This window comes from Diadema setosum, chromosome 2 (genome assembly GCF_964275005.1).
Source record: "Diadema setosum chromosome 2, eeDiaSeto1, whole genome shotgun sequence".
Lineage (NCBI taxonomy): Eukaryota > Metazoa > Echinodermata > Echinoidea > Diadematoida > Diadematidae > Diadema > Diadema setosum.
In genome coordinates this window covers 32,964,124-32,981,386 of record NC_092686.1, presented here as the reverse complement: position 1 = coordinate 32,981,386, position 17,263 = coordinate 32,964,124, and the positions used below count along the sequence as shown (strand labels likewise).

The 17,263-nt window shown below is 35.1% G+C and overlaps 1 protein-coding gene across 1 annotated transcript; it reads right to left on the bottom strand.

The window, feature by feature from the left end:
- Positions 1-2,988: 2,988 nt before the first annotated feature.
- On the bottom strand, positions 2,989-16,139 carry LOC140244205 (uncharacterized). The gene is made up of 2 exons (XM_072323840.1): positions 14,928-16,139; positions 2,989-3,192 (listed from the first exon to the last, which is right to left on the bottom strand). The coding sequence occupies exons 1-2, from the start codon at positions 16,137-16,139 to the stop codon at positions 2,989-2,991; spliced, it is 1,416 nt and encodes a 471-aa protein (XP_072179941.1).
- Positions 16,140-17,263: the final 1,124 nt, after the last annotated feature.

Genomic DNA, 17,263 nt, shown 5'->3' with positions numbered 1-17,263 from the left:
TTTCTTCATAGGTAGTCCAGGTACCTGTATGCAATCTTTCTGCCTTGTTACAAAAACAGGACGCTAAAACATGAAACATTAGCATGGCAACACATCAGTCAGGTCCAAAAGCTTTGGTGATCCCATGAGAAGTAATGCACCTGAAGCTCTTTGCAGCTCCAACGGCAATCCACTGTTCACAGATATTCTGGTGATGGCTGATGCTATGATGAGCTTGAAGGGTACAATACTTGTATCAACAGAGTGTGTTGACACTTTGCTAAACTGCTATTGTACGGCATCCTATAGGTGAACAAGTATATAATGTACCAGTGTCTGCCTCTCCATATAAGCATGGTGCTGTATCATCTGACATGTCTGGACAATCGGAGCAAAGAATGCCACTACCTTGTGTACTGATGAGATCTTTGCTGGCGTTAATGTCTCTCCCGTTAGAGATCAAGAAGTACAGCAGAGTCCTCTGGTTTTAATTACATAATGCAAAAAATTTTGCCATTTTTTAGTAACCACAGTTGATAGCTGCAATTGCCTCCTGTTCAGTTTGCTCCTATGCTGCAAGTATCTGTCTGCAAAATATCTGCTATGTTCAGATCTGACACAATGTGTAATGTGTCAGAATATCCTCACAATCCATAGTCAACCAAAAATCACTATGAAATGATCCCTGGAATAACTTGTAGGGCTGCTCCATTGGATCTGCTTTGCCAGAGTGTAGAGTGCTTGATCACATGTAAGGACTGGAATCTGACCAGGGTTCAGGACATCAACTACAGTCTTCCTGATGTCCATCGGATGGCGAATCATGGCTTTAAACAAATTGCCTTGTCACAATATTAACTCAATTATTAGCCATTCAACCAAAACATGGACAATGAAATTCCTGATTTACACATACACACACACACACACACACACACACAGAGAAGTAGTCCCAACCGTTAAATTGATTTAGCAATGTCAAAGAATTACAAATAAACAATGGTAATCACTTAAAACAATGGCAGCCTTTTTTGTCACAGACCAATGATAAGCTGAATATAAAAACAGTCAAGACTGCTGATTGGTGATTTATAACACAAAAGAGAAACTTTTCTTCCCTTCAACATGATTTAACCTCTATATACACTATTAAAGAATATCAATTAGCAATGGCAGCTTTCTTGAAGAAAGCAAGCAGCTAGAAAAATGGCACCACTTTTGTCACAGATCATATCTGATATGAGGACAATAAATACCTATCAAAATATAAATAAAACATCAATACTGCTGGAGTTGATTACACTTACAATGAAACAAAATGTCGAATAAGCGATGAGAGCTACCTTCTACAATTTATAACACAAACGACATTTCCATCACTTGATTCAATTCAAATGACAATGTTCAACAATTCTAAATAAAACAAAGCAACCTCTTTGAAATATCTTCTTTTTTTTTCAGAGAGAACCCAGCATCTCAAATAACCACTGAAACATATTCTACATACTAAATTCCATTCTTGTTTCATGAAAACTTTCAAATGGTTTGAGTTTTACTTTATCTGCAGTTGGTGAAGGTAAGGTATAATGAGTCAATTTTTGTTTTGCAGAAATTCTAATCATGCCATTTCATTTAATCCTTTGATAAATTTTGAAGTAGGTAGTGCTTACTTACTATTCCCACACAGAAAAGCAGTGTTACTTTTGAAATCCTCTATAAAGAACACATTTTTTAAAAATCACTTTCCAACATAAATCTATTGGACTTCTTTTTTTAATTTTCATATCTCAGAAACATTTAAAGATATGAAGTGATTACACACATTGTATTTAGTAAGGTGTGCTAGATTTTATGGCATAAATTCACGAAGGTGGTACATTTCAAATCATGGACAATTTGTGTGGAGCGCTAAATGTTGCATGGCCTATTTCGTTACAAAATCAGTCATTTTGTAATGTTTAAAAATGTTTAATGAAATGAACATTTTTTGAAGAAATGGTCATCACGTTCACAAATGACTGATTTCCTAACGAAAGAAGCCACACCACACCTAGTACTCCATACAAATTGCTCATGGTTCAAACTATGTTTTCAATTGTACCACTGTCATGAATGCAGGCCTTTAGGGCAAGTTGAGCCATGGCTCAATTTGCCACATAGAGTCTTGCTCAACTAACTCCAGACCTAGCATTACTGGAGGTTTACATATGTGTATATAAAGAAAATGTATGCATCAATTACGGACCAACCAAGTCTCATGCATTATGCGTGAGACTTAAACGTTTAGGGTACGATTTCACACATTGCACCCGTTTTTCTCAGACATTAAATGAAATTGCGACTTTAGCCAAAAATGAGGAGTATAGCTTAAAGGATTGAAGTGGTGGTGGCACTTGAAAGTATGTTTCCCTTTATCATGCCAAATTAGTAAAAAATAGTCACTTAGTTATGCACCAGATCCTGCATTAACAGCTACAAATTAAAGAAAGCCCCCTACTGTGGAAGGGGGAATACCCCTCTCGTTTGTGCGCGCATGTGCGCGAGCGCCGAGACGCCAAGTCATCAAAATCTTGCTGTTAAATTTTTTTTCTCAACTTTGCATCTTTGCAATTATTCAAAAGGATAAAACAGAAAAAAAGACCCACACCTGCTTCTCACAATCACCATCTAACAACTATGTCATAGCTTTGATCCATAATGGTTATGCTATGTGTCATTAACATGTTACCACTTGAGTGTCTCTAGGAATGGTGGCTTAACGTGCCACTATGGTAAACCTACTGTACCTTCCAGTACTACACATGATCTGTTTACTACCACATTAACATGAAATTAATAATTATTCAGGTATTTTATATTGCATAAATTATTCCACAATTCTTCAAATAGATTTACACCTTTTGCTTTTGCATTTATCCTGCATACTGTTCACTGTGCTTACAATTATTGTAGATGGAAGGGTGTGGAAGTCTTGAGAAACTATGAAGTCTTGAGAAACTATGAAGTTGCTCAGCTGTTATCATCTGATATGAAGTGTCTTGCATGCCAACCAAGTTTGATCCAAGATTGACAGCTGTCCACACAGTTGAAATAGATGAGATCCACACCTGGTCCAATGGACTGGTTTTGAGCCTTTAACCAGTTGATTTCTACACCCTGTGCTACACCAACGCTGCAAAGCAAAGCTGGCTTGTTCTCTCTGCTGGGCAAGACCTGGCTTTAAAAGACATAAACAACATACTGTTACACATGAAGGACACTGCGTGTCTTTTAACAACGCTAAAATCAAAGGACTACAATATGTGTTGTTAAAATGAGAAAACATACATATTAGTATCACAAATGTTACAGAGAAAGTTACATAATGTTTCACATATTTTAGACAAATACAACCTATTTCTTGTTGTCATAACTTGCGAATACAACTGTACTGAAAGATTCACAACTCCACATAACATCACATCACCTTTTATGTTAACCTTTCATTTCATGAACACATACACCTATAGCTCTTAGAGATGTAGAGTGTATAGATTATAGTTCTCTGGATGTATATCATGTTATGTACAGGTACAATGTAAATTGGACAGAACAAAAACTATACTTGTACAGTCACGTTTTTAAGAATGAAGAAATATGTACATAAAATTTCATAAATGCAATATGGAATTAACAAACTGTTTCAGATCAAAGACTTTAGATGATAAAACATGATTACAAACATTTCAGGCGAAAAATTATTTCTGAGGAAATACCTGTGCATACATAATTCTACAAGCTATGTTTATACAGCTTAAAAACACACAGCCTGGAGAGATTATTAGGAGTATTTAATCTGAACACTGTGTGTGATTGAGCTTGCTTTTGTCAAAAAGTTGAGTGAAAAGTTAAAGTTAAACCTGACAAAATGTAGGAAAAAAAAAAGGAAAAAAAAAAAGGAAAACTTACCAGTGAAAACACTTGGATACAAGGATGGACATGTTTGGGGCACAAGCACAGACCAGTCCATCATTCACCAGGCTAATGTAAAGATGTAAAGATGTTAGCCATAAACACTTAGATGCAATATACCAAGTTGATGCTTCTTTTTTTTTTCTTTTTTTCGCCAGTGCTTTACTCTCACTACCATGGCTGCTAAAGACAAATAAATGATAGCAATCAATAAGAGCAAATGTTTGAGAAACAGGGGTTTGAAAACTTAAAACATTTTTCATAAATTTGCATGAAATCAATCAAAACTTGTGCTATATAGCTCATAATGTATGCATGATAAATGCAATTCCTGCACCATATACATGATCACTCATAAATTTCACTCCATTTTGCCTCGTGAAATATCTATTTCTATCAATTACAACACATGCCTATCAGGTTTTGCACACATAGATGCAACCCCTACTTTTTCCATTTATTCTAAAGCACTTTCACCACCATTAACAATTTGATTTTCTTCTGCTCTAAACATTCATCACACAGTAGAACAAACTTATCACTATCAGCGTTTAATTCTCTGAGTAAAAATATTTTTCAAAGTGATTATTTTGCCAAATCTACCTTTACACACTGTCATTTTCTGGGCTATATTTATTTCTGTTGTGCCTGTGCTATTTTCATTCTTTGTCAATTCTATTTCAATTATATTTTCTGTCTTTAGTTTTATTTCTGTTTTACACTATACTTGCATCTTTTTTTTTTTGTTTCATTTCCAAACACTGATATTTAAAGAAGAGCAACTGCCAGCAGCTATTGCTTTGTAAAAAGGATGATAATTCTCACCTAGAATCTGCATTACCACTTCATATTATCATCACCATTGCTGACACACATGTAACATTATAATTGCAGTCCTTTAAATCATTCTTGCAATTATACAATTTCTCTGTTTTTCCTTCCTCTTGACATGCATGCCAACATTTCTTTCAACAAGCAATGAAAGATCATTGTTTCTGTTGTACGTTCTTGTCATTGCATAGTTATTTTTCTTAAATTCATAATCTCAATGTTTTTTGTAGTAGTCTTATTGTTGCTCAAGTTTTGTTTCCTGTGCACAATCAGGGTAGTTTCAGAGGGTCTCTCCACCCTTTGCACATTTTGCTCATTGCACACTGTTTTCTTCACTTCAGTATTCATTACAATCTATTATTATCATAGGGTTTCACTATTGTTATACATTCTGTTCATTTCACTTTACTATATTTACTCTATTCTCTATAACATCATGAAATATACAGTATATGATAAAAGATAAAAATAAATTTCATTTGATTTCAGTATTATGAAAAACCTTGAATAAACATCCAATGCTACTCGTAAAAACAAGTTCATTGAAAGTATATTCAAATAGCTTCATAAGGGGATAACTTTAATGGTGAGTTCATTAATACCTATGCTACCCACATGATCAATCAATGTGTCACCTTCTGTTGTAGAATCAAGTACATGTTGTTGTGATATCCATTAGAACACATCAATGTATGCCAAGCGAATCACTTGAACCTTGTCTGAGATATTCATTAAAATCACCAAAAACTATACATTTAGTACTTATTTGGTGCAATTCAATAACTAATTTCCTTAATTTCTCACAAAATTGTTTTTTTTTTTTAGTCATATTTAGGAAGACTATATATCACTGAATTGTCACTTTCTGTCTCATACATGTAATGTCGGTTTTTTCTGTTGTAGTCATACTCTTGTTGAAATTGTGCTTATATTCACAAGCATAATATTTTCAGTAGATCCCTTCACGCTTTGCATGTTTTTTAAGTCATTGCATTTTTTTTTATACTTCAAACACCTCAGTATTCATGATAATGTATCACTTCTACTAAATTGTTTTTGTTTTTATTGTTGTATATTCTCTCATATTCACACTTTTCTGTTTACCTCATTCTGTATTACAAACAGGAAATATGATGACAAATAAAAATGAATATTGATTGATTTGAGTATATACCACATTACTTTGCATAGACTCACGACATCACTCATCAAAACTGTATTCTAATAGCCTCATGATAACTGTAGTAGAGTGGAATAACTTCAGTGTGAAGTGCATCAATACCTATGCTATATACATGATCAATCAATGTATCACCTTCTGTTGTAGCATCAAGTACATGTTGTTGATATCCATAAGAACACATCAATTTATGCACACATGAATCACTTGAACCTTGTCTGAGATTTTCATTGAAGTCACCAATAACTATGCATTTTGTACTTCTTTGCTGCAATTCTATGAGTAATCTCTTCAGTTTCTCACAAAATTGTTTCTTGTCATATCTAGGAGGTCTATACATCACTGAAATGAGAAATGAAGGGCAAGTTACTGCAAATGTTATATATTCTAAATTATTGACATGTAAATCCAGCCTACTAATAGATCTGATTTTACTGTACACTGCAACTCCACCATGTGCTTGATTTTTCAGTGCAGAAAATAAGGGACTGTCATCTGAATACGATTTTGACCGAGGCTGATTGTACATTTTAAACTGATCTAAATTCACATCAAAAATGTCATCATTAATCCAGGTTTCTGTTAAACAAATAATGTCAGAATTTCTAAATAGGAAATTTGATTGGATATCTTTGAAATGTGCTTTAAGACCTTGAATGTTATGTAACATTATGCTCAGAGTCGCAATTGAGGCATCAGTGTCAATATTCTTTTCATCAATAAACGTTGGCATGTTCTCTAAACTTTCTTTAACAGTTGGATTGCAATACATAACTTTTGGATCAAAATCTTCAATAGTTAGTCCATGTAATGATGTAACACGGCTCAGAGCTACATATGCTTGTCCGGGCAAAAAAATATTTTTCAGAGAAACAACAGCTTTTTCCATTGTCATGCCTTGTACTTTATGTATTGTACATGCATATGCTAATTTCAAGGGAAATTGTTTCCTAGTGTATTTTTTCCCAATTGATTCCTGTTGCATTTCTATTGACTGAATTCCTACTTTTTCATTGTCAAATTCTACCAGCACACTTGTAGGTCTTGCATTTTCATTTACTCTTACTATCTCAGTTACAGTGCCAATGCAGCCATTTGATAAACCTTTAGTCACATTCACATTTTTGATAAGCATCACTCTAGAATTTTCAGCAATCCAAAGATATGCTGGCAAAGAAGCTTTAGTACATCTCCGTGGCTTGTCACATGCTTTGTTTTTACCTTCATCACCAAGTTCAGAATCTTGTGCATTGATACAGATGATATTTGAGCATTTCTTGTGAAGCATTATTTTATTCCAGTCATTTACTTGTTTGTTTGAAGAATATATATGCAATGCATCCTCACATTGTTCTCCAGTTTGGCATGATTGAAGAACTGCTATATCATCACTAGATAATTCATCTTTCTTTTCTTTTACCCTTAATTTGTTCAAAACAACAGCAAACTCTGCGTCATCCTTTTGTCTCATTATTTCATTCAAGTTAATTATAGAGAAGTTGTCTGTCCATAAGGAACTTTGCAGTGTATCTTTGTACAAAGGAGAACCTTTTACTGGGGGTAACTGATAGAAATCTCCAACTGCAATAACTGAAACCTTTCCAAATGGAGCATCATCACGCGTCTGCTTTATTTGCCTTAAACGTCCATGTATATACCACAATAGCTTCTGATCAACCATGGATATTTCATCAATTATTAGTATCTGTAATTGACCCAGCTGATTACGTAAATGACTTATCTTTTCTTCTCCAAGGGGTTGATAAGGTAGTGAAGCAGAAATGGGTATGGACAGAGCATTATGAATAGTACTACCATCAATATTGTAGGCTGCAATTCCAGTTGGAGCTACTTTCATAATTGAAATATCATCCGGATTATGCATCATTCTGCTAAGAATTCTTGTCCCTTCATTACATATGCATTTCACTAGATGACTTTTTCCTGTTCCAGCACCACCTGTCACAAATATCTGAAATGTTGTAGGTTCTTTTCCATTAACTCTGTCAAGACACCATTGTCGTATTTTGTAGAACACCTTTTGCTGCTTGCTGTTTAATGTTCTTAATAAGACATTACTGTCTTCTCTCGAAATGCTACATGATCGAAATTCTATTCCGTATGACTGTTTTTCCTGAGATTTAGACTCAAGATCTGGGATTCTAAATTCATAGTCAGCATCTTCAACTTCTACATGGATTTTAGCTGTTTCATGTCTTTCAATTTCTGTTTCTGGACAGAGTAATCCCCATGCATCTTCTTGTGGACCAAATTTCTCAAGATATTCTTGTGCCTGATCAATTGTATCAGCATTTTTTTCATACTGCCTGAGATTTTCATTGACAATACTTTTGACACTTTCCAGTTGCTTATTAAACATTCGTACAGATCCATTTTGATAGAAATCCTCATATGTCAAAAATTGGTCAGGTTTTAACTGTTTATCAGTACGAAATGGCAAATATAGTTGCAGTATACTCTGATAATACTTTTCTGGGGTTACAGTCGGTGAAAAACGAGGATATCTCACTACAGCATCATTGGTTCTGGATCGTTTTTGTACATAGCCCAGCTGATCTCTCAATTTAAACACATTCTGTTTCTGTTTCTTACCCTTTATATCAGATTCACTGAGTAGTCTATACTTTGAACAAAATGTGGCTAAACACATATTTTCAAATTCAAAACCATCAGGTCGGGCTTTATATTTATCAATTCTGTTTGGCATCCATGGACTCCTATCATCATCGTCTCGCCTGCTTTGAATAACACTCAATGGTAAACTCATTCTCACAGGGTTTGGTCCAACAGGTATGAACTCTACTTTTCTTGAGCATTCTTTCAATCTCAAGCTACAAACACGAAACACACTTTCTTGTGCTGAAACTTCACGGTTTTGCATATACACATGTCCTATTTCTTTCATACTTTTTCGAGCATCTTCATTGCCCTCTTTCATTTCACTTTCTGCATTTTTCAAGAGCAAACCCATCTCTCTTTCTGCTTTTGACATGTATGACACAACATAAACAATGCAGGCATACTCATTTGTTATATACTGCAAATCCATATTGGCATTCCAAGCTCTGAGTAATAATGAATTATATTGGTTCACCCACATATCTTTTGGATCTCTTTTCATGACTATATTTTCTTTTGTGGCTACAGCATTATAGGCATCTTCAAATTCCTTTTGAGACATCCCAAGAGCTTCAAAGAGCTGTCTAGCATTACCATATTTGCCTTCCACACATGATGAATTCTTTACTGCAGACAGAATATCTTGAGCTTCATCTGTATCTTCTGGATTATCATCAGGCTTCACAACAAATGTTTTCTCAGAAGGTGGTCTTGGAAAATTAAACCTACAGGTAGTTCCCTTTTTCTTGCATGATTTTGAATGTTTCTTTGAGTGAAGCTGAACATTCTTCACTATTTCATATAGTTCCTCATCTTCATCCTCACATGGAATGTTGCATGAAATGTACTTATCAACAAAATCAATGACAGTTTCATCTTTGTCAATACCCAAGTTAGGTGCATTTTCAACCCAGAACAAACAGTGTGTATGTGGAGATCCTCTCTGTTGAAATTCAATCCTGTAGAAGTAGTCAATTATCTTGCCAATAGGTTCTGCCTCAGAAAGAATCACTTTGTTCAAAAATGCATGAAAGCGTTTATCAAACATACGAGCTACTGTCACTGGATTTGATTTTAGTAAGTTACACTTATCTGTCCAATCCAGATCATTTGCTTTTCTTCTATCACCTTGTTGATTTAGCAATGTGTTAATAACTTCAGGCCATCTCATTTCAGCTGATGAAAATGATGCAAACCACGTAGGCTTTCCAAGTTGTCTAACCATTGCTAATACATCTTTCTGTGTAGACTGCCAGTACGGAGGTGTTCCTCGTATTTGTTTCAGAAATTTATATCCTTTATTCGAATCCAGAATCTCATGAAGTTTTCTTGCATCCTTTAGATCTGAACATCGCACGGATATGGAATTATCTATTTTCTCTGAGCTTTTTCTGACAGCTATGGAAACATTAGAAAGTATTTGTTGCAGTTCATAAATACACTGAGCATAAAAGATATAGTCTGTATTTTTTGCAAATCTGTTGTCTACATGCATCAGACGATTATGTAAATAACGACCAAGTGTTATTTTAATGTACCTGGTATCATGAAATGTTGGCTGGCCTGTTGGAAACAGAGCAGGAAAACATTTTGCCTCATTACTCTCATCCATCAACAGTGATACAGGACTATTCTTTTCACAAGGTGCACAACATATAATATCATCAAAAAAATGATCAAGCACTTCTTGCCTCATATCAACCTTCTGCAAACATGTGTCCAACTGAATGCCTTGCAATCGTCCATCTTGATCATCCTCTATATCATCATCATCATTAGTTTCATTTGAATCAATTAGTTCAACATAACCTCTCTGACTATTTTCGTCTGACAAGTCTGAGCTCCACTCATTATCTATAGCAATATCAGAATACCACTTATTATTTTTCTTCAAATACTCCAATGCAGCTAGCACATTCTTTTTATTGACAAACTGATATTCATAATGTCCTTTATACGACAGTTTCCTCTTCAGTTTTACACGAATTAATTGATCATCAGTCTCTGGTCGAGGTAATATCTTTACAGTTTCATCTGTGCGTGAAGGTACACAAACTGTTGGGCCATGTACTCCATATTGTCCTCCTTTAGGCAAATTCAAAATTTTCATAAATGGAATGTTTAGTGCAATCAAATGTGTTTCCAACTGATTCAGATTTCCAAGTTCCGCAGGAATAGCATGTAATTCTAAGTTATTTCTACTAGCTTCAGCAGGCATATTACCAGCTAATAATTTCCTGTGGCAAGTGTAACAAATCCATAAACAACTTCTTGATGACTTTACTATTTGACAGTCAATATCACAGTCATCGCTGCATGTATGTAAGTACTCCTCCTTTAAGCATTTCGAATCGTTATATTTTGCTTTTGTGCACTTCAACACTTGATTTTTGAATAATAATTTCAAACATGCGCAACATACATATTCAGGGCCATGTGAAACAATTTCCCTAAATTTTTTCAAAACATGGTCACAATTTCTCATATTCATTTTTTCTTGCTTTTTTCGTTTCACGTTTTTCATCGCAAGCTGCTGTCTGTACACAGAATTTGTCTGGTACTTTATGTTTGAAACTTTTCTCATAATTTTCTTAAGCCTCTCTCTGAATAAAGCATTGTTTTGATATCTAGCTTTCCTCATTTTCTTAAGCCTTTCTCTGAATAGAGCATTGTTTTGATATCTAGCTTTCCTCATTTTCTTAAGCCTTTCTCTGAATAAAGCATTGTTTTGATATCTAGCTTTCCTCATTTTCTTTAGCCTTTCTCTGAATAAAGCATTGTTTTGATACCTAGCTTTCCTCATTTTCTTAAGCCTTTCTCTATGTAGAACATTGCATCCATAGTTTACTTTCCTCATTGTCTTCAGCCTTTCTCTGAATGAAGCATTGTTTTGATATTTGGCTTTCATCTTTGCCCTCATCCTTTTCTTGATTTTTTCTCTTAATAAAGCATTGCGTCGATACCAAGCTTTCATCTTTGTGCTCATTGCTTTCTTGACATTTTCTCTGTAAGTGGGATCCGACAAATACTTGTCTCTTTGTCTCTCCTTAATTTCTTTTATCTTTTCTAACCTGTAACGTACATCTGTTTGATATTTTACTTTCTTTGCAGCTGCTTTTTTAAGTTTGCGGGATAGATAAGGCTGATCATCTGATAAAAATTCTGTTTCTAACTGCCTTTGCTCATTTTTCTTCTTTTGTCTCTGTGCTCTCATACGACCTCTATTTCTTCGTCTGGTAACATTAGCATTACTTTTTTTTCTTTGCTTTTTCCTTTTTGTACTTTGCATTGTAGTTTTAACTGCTTCAGATTCTTCAGTGTGCCTACTCATTTTAACTGCAGGTTTCATGTCATCCTCTAATACTTCATCATTCAATACATTGATTTGACAATCATCAACTTGTTTTGCAACTTTCCTCTTTCTTGTGATTCTTCTCTTTCTTGTCACAGGTGCTTCCATACCAGTAATATTTTGTGATCTTGACACCTTTTGATATGAACTTGATTTTTGGATCCTTGGACACAGAGATTCTATGACATCGTAATGATTGCCATTTGTGTGTTGCAAGTAAATACCTCTTTGTGATGTAACAATTCCAAACTGAAGTTTGCTCGCACCAAACAATTTCCATTTTGAACCATTTTCTTCATATATATAAATATCAGTATCTAGCAAATTTGATAAGGCCATTATTTCCAGTTCTGTAGCCCATGTGCCATTGTCATATATTCTTTCCTTTGCAATGTATTTTACAATATCTGTGTATCCCGATCTTAAAAGGCTTACATAATCTTCCTTGTTTTGTAAAATATGCTTAACTATTGCTTTTCGAACATCACGGTGTGAATCTTCCTTGCCACATATGACATATGATATAGCTCTGTAAAAGCAATTTCCATCACCAGTAATTCTGTAGATAGCCAATGGTTGTGACAGAATAGTAATATCACTGATTTCTACCACATCTTCTTGCATATCATTACTGCTACATTTGTCATTAACCTTCATACCTAATTTGCAACAAAACCTCTCTTTATCAGATTTATTCACAGGACTGTACCTAAGATTAATATTTTTTATTCTTCCCACTTGTTTCACCTCAGATGCACCAATGTCAGCTTTTTCTGTCTGCGCACAGGTGTTTTCTAATGGAATTTGTGTCTGTTTCAGGTTTGATACCATTATTATTTGCTTTGATGTCATTTTTCTCACTCTAACACTGCATTTCTTTAATGTCACGTTTTTAGTAATTTCAGATAAAACATCATGACTTTCTTTCTTATTTTCTATGCTTGTATCTGAATTCACATGAAAAATAGGTAATTCCTCATCCAAAGTACTAGACTGAACAGTAGTTACACTTTCCACTACGTCAAAATGATTGCCCCCAGTGAACAGAATATATATGCCTCTCTCAGTTGTTACTTTGTTGTAGTACCCAGGTTTCCTTGCAGACAGTATTTGCCAATTTTTTGTTCGATCATCATACACATATATATCACAATCCAACATATGTGCCATTGAACTAATATCAGTGTGACCAGCCCATGTTCCTAAATCCATCAATTTCTCTTGAAAAACAAAGTCCCTGACACTCTCATATTTCACTGTGTCTATTACATTTTTAAATAAATCACCTGTTTCCAGTAAATGTGCCACATTGGATTTCCTGAGCATGGAATGATTTCCTTCACTGCCAGTAACGACATGAGCAATACTTCTGTAAAAGCAGTTGCCATCACCTGTAACTCTCTTGATATTTACAGGTTTCCTCATACACAAACTTTCATTTCTATCGTGCACTGATTCACTGGCAGCACCACTGTAACTGACATTCAATTTGTTGCACAAACACTGCTTGTCTGCATATGTAATTGGAACAAATTTGAAATTTCGATCTCTTCTTTCTGTTGTCTTCTCAACTGAAACAAATTCAACTTCATTCGTATTTCCATAGTCATCACTGTTTACATATTCTCTGTTTTTCTTTGTTTCATTTTGAGTTTTACAGCCATCACTGTTAATTCCTTTAACATGATCACAATGTTTTGAAATGTTGCTATTTTGATCATTTGTATTCCCACATGCAGTATTTACTGGGTTTGATCTCTTGAAGCTACTAGCTGTCAATGCAGTTTTCTTAGAATTCGATTCTAATGCCAGACCAGTTAGTTCAAACTGAGTAGTACGTAAATCACATGCCATTGATTTTGCCAAATTCAAACAGTGTACCTGTACACCTTGCCATGATGAAATGCTAAGCAATACACTGCACCCATCTTGCACCAAGTATCCATCATGACTTCTGGAATGAGAATCAAACACATAATAACCCTTGTCATGTCTAATGATTGCAAATGCACTCTCAGCAAAATTCATAAGACACGCATCATATCTGCACAGTTCTTGTTCTAATGCTTGGTTCAATGACAAAGCACCAAAATTTGACAAATTGTTTTGATTTCCATCCAACACACCATATTTTGATTCAGCATAGGTTATTTGAAAGTTTTCATCCAGAATATGAAGTTCCTTGGGTAATTCATCTATCATTACAAGCTCTTCATTCAATGGTGAATCCTTCTTTATGTAATAATACAACTCATTCCCGAGTGTCAGAATCTGATCAAGATCACAAGGTCTCATTTCCATTCCATTTTTAGTTTGAGTGTAGAGAACTGCCACAAGAGAATTACATGCACATTGTTTGCCAGCAGTATAACCAAATCGTTGATCACCTTGATTAAAATTTCCTTGTGCGATTGTTTTGGTCATAGAATATGATTGCCTTCCACCACATTCAGAATCTGAAAGAGAAACAGGCTCAAACACACGTTCTTCAGTCTCTAAATTATTTGCAGCTGGTTCTTCATCTAATATAAGTACTGTCGATTCCTGAACATCATATGAATAATAGTGGTCAACACTTTTTGCAGAATCATCATTCGTTACTATGCAATCAGATGGATTAGTAATTTTTTCACGATCAGGCAGGAATATTGATTCATCACAAACTTGAACATACATGTTTTGGGTACCTGAAACAGGTCTGTGACATGGAGAGTGAACATTTATATTTGTAAAAGAATTCATAGAGAACAATTCTTTCACTGATATTTGACTGTCACCTTCAACACCTTTTGTTTCACTGTAACATGAGTTTAGTTCATGCACATTGTGGATTCTGTCACATTTCACTTCGGACATATCATTCGAGCCTGTGTTATCTCTACTTGTGGAAATACTGTCCTCATAGTCAGATATTTTATTCTTACACAACTTTTCATTCTTTGCTGCATGTTCTCCTTCAGGAATGTCATGTTTCACCTTTTCATTATTACGCACCTGTGAGTCAGCATTTTTCACTGGTGGCACACTTTGTTTGTTGCGGATCTTCGTGAAACGACCTTTCTTTCTTGGTTGCCGTGCATTTCCACCTCCATAGAGCCTGTTTACATTCCAAACTTCTTTTTCAATGTCTGTGGAAAGGACAGAGACACATGTAGCCTGATCACCATTCAGCACGAAACATTCATTAGTCATATTCGGAGTGCTTTTAGCCACATCAGCCCAACTTCTCTGTGTTTTTGCATAGATTTGCTCAGAGTATTTTGCCATAACATGAGGTGACTGAACACACTTTGAATATACATTCAACACAGATTCAGTATATACCTGCAGACTATCATTTCGTCCTGTGTCCAAGTTTGCATTCATATTTCGCTTCACGAGTTCACCATGTTCTTCTTGCCTTGTTTCTACTTTTGATTTCTTGCCTTTGCTGGTCTTGGCTCTTCTCTGTTTTTCAAGATAGTAGGCTTTCATTGCTTTGCCAATGTAGGTCACACCAGGTTGGAGAATCACACCATTTACTGATCTCACTGAGCTCTTGTTACTGGTCTTGGTCTTAGGATTGTCAGTCATTGTTTGGGATGTTGTCAGTTTGGCCTTCTCAATCATTTTTGTCTTCCTTGATTTCACAGTTGTCCAACCATCATCAACTGCAGTTTCTAATGGTTGAAATTGCCTCCCAGTGAGATTTGTAGTGAATGTCGGATCTGATTCATCTCTCTCACAATTTGCTCTTTCCCTCACACACACATTTGTCATTTCTAGAACACCACGTTTGTTCTTTCTTCTCACATACCTCTTTTTTAGCCTCTTCGTTGGTTTCTTTCTCTGGTTGCTCTTGCATGATGAAAGTGAAACATCAACATGAAAATCTTCATCACCAAGGTCTTCGAGAAGCACGTATCTATTGAAATGACAGGGAATGCCAATTTTGTCAAAGATGCGATGGGCAATATTATTGCTTCCACATGCTGAACATACCCAAATCAACCTTGCATCACACATTCTAGCCTCATGAGAATTGGTTCCTGTACACATCACATGAAACTGCTTGCCACAATCCTCACATGGTACTCTGCTTTCATTTTCATTGATCACATTGCAACATGCATCACATTCACTGACCTCTACATTTCTCATCAAGTCGCAACTATGGAGAATATCTAGGATATCACCAATAACAATCTTGAATTCACTTGCTTCCATTGTCAAATTACAGGGCTTTCGAATCTTTGAAAGTATATGGTACCTATTACTCAATAAATGTATATCAACCAACAGTTCAATCAACACAGTTATATTCCTTGAATCACTATGCTTTTATGAATCACACCTACTCCACTAGTACTGCGATTGATAACAGAATTGTCGGATTGAACAGCTTTGAAAGTTGCACTAACACAAGTGTACAGTACATGTACTATATTTCACTGCAATATAAATTCCAGCAGTAAGCTGCGACACTGATCCATATAATGTTTCTACCAACAGGTGGGGATATTTGTACGTTTGCTTCTTTCCAGCAACAGGTGGCACTCTTCGTCTGTTACGTGCTTCAATTCCTACTTTATGGAAAAGCTATGCCAATTTCCTTTTACGGTATCTGCCAACAGAAATTTCAGCTTCAATTCTGTAACATTTAATTTGACCGATGCCTTTATCTCAAGATGCCTTTATTTCAAGATTATGTTCTTTGCAATAAAGGTTTCAATTTTACCAATTATGCTTTTGCCTTAACTGCACAATAATCAGTCTCCCTTATATGTTTTTCTCTTAGGGTAGGGATTTTCGCAACAAAAATTTCAATTTCACCAATTATTCTTCGTTTTCACCGACAATTACAGAAACAGTAATGTTTCTGTTTTGAGATGACTCCTTTTGCAATAAAGGTATGTCTTTTACTAATTGTGCTTTTGTTTTCACAGCCCAATAATTATAAATAGCCCTTGAAGGTGCAATATTAATGTCTCTCCCTTTGTTTACTGACCAGAATGCTTTTATCTGAAGATGGCACTCTTCAATTATTCTTTTATTGTATTAACAATTAACGAAAATTCAAGACTCAAAATACCAAGAAATATTTTTACATAAAATTTTTAGTATACTTCTTGCCTCACCTCATAAATTGTTTCTCACACTTTTAACAATTCCTTCAAAATATTAACTCCTAGCTATCAACTCTTGTCAACTGCAGTTGAATTATTTGCAGCAACTTTCAATGCAGAATATATCAAATATCAAATAAACCTTGAAGGTGCAAATATTGTCTACCCTAGTTACGTTTATGACACTATAATGCTTTTGTCTTAAGACAGCACTCTTTAATAATC

Excerpts from the sequence above, each read along its gene's own strand:
- LOC140244205 (XM_072323840.1), bottom strand. The coding sequence starts at position 16,139 with ATGGAAGCAAGTGAATTCAAGATTGTTATTGGTGATATCCTAGATATT. Across the intron at positions 3,193-14,927 it reads TGAAAAATGCTGACTCACAG|GTCTTGCCCAGCAGAGAGAA; the intron begins GTGCGTAATAAT and ends TTTTAAAGCCAG.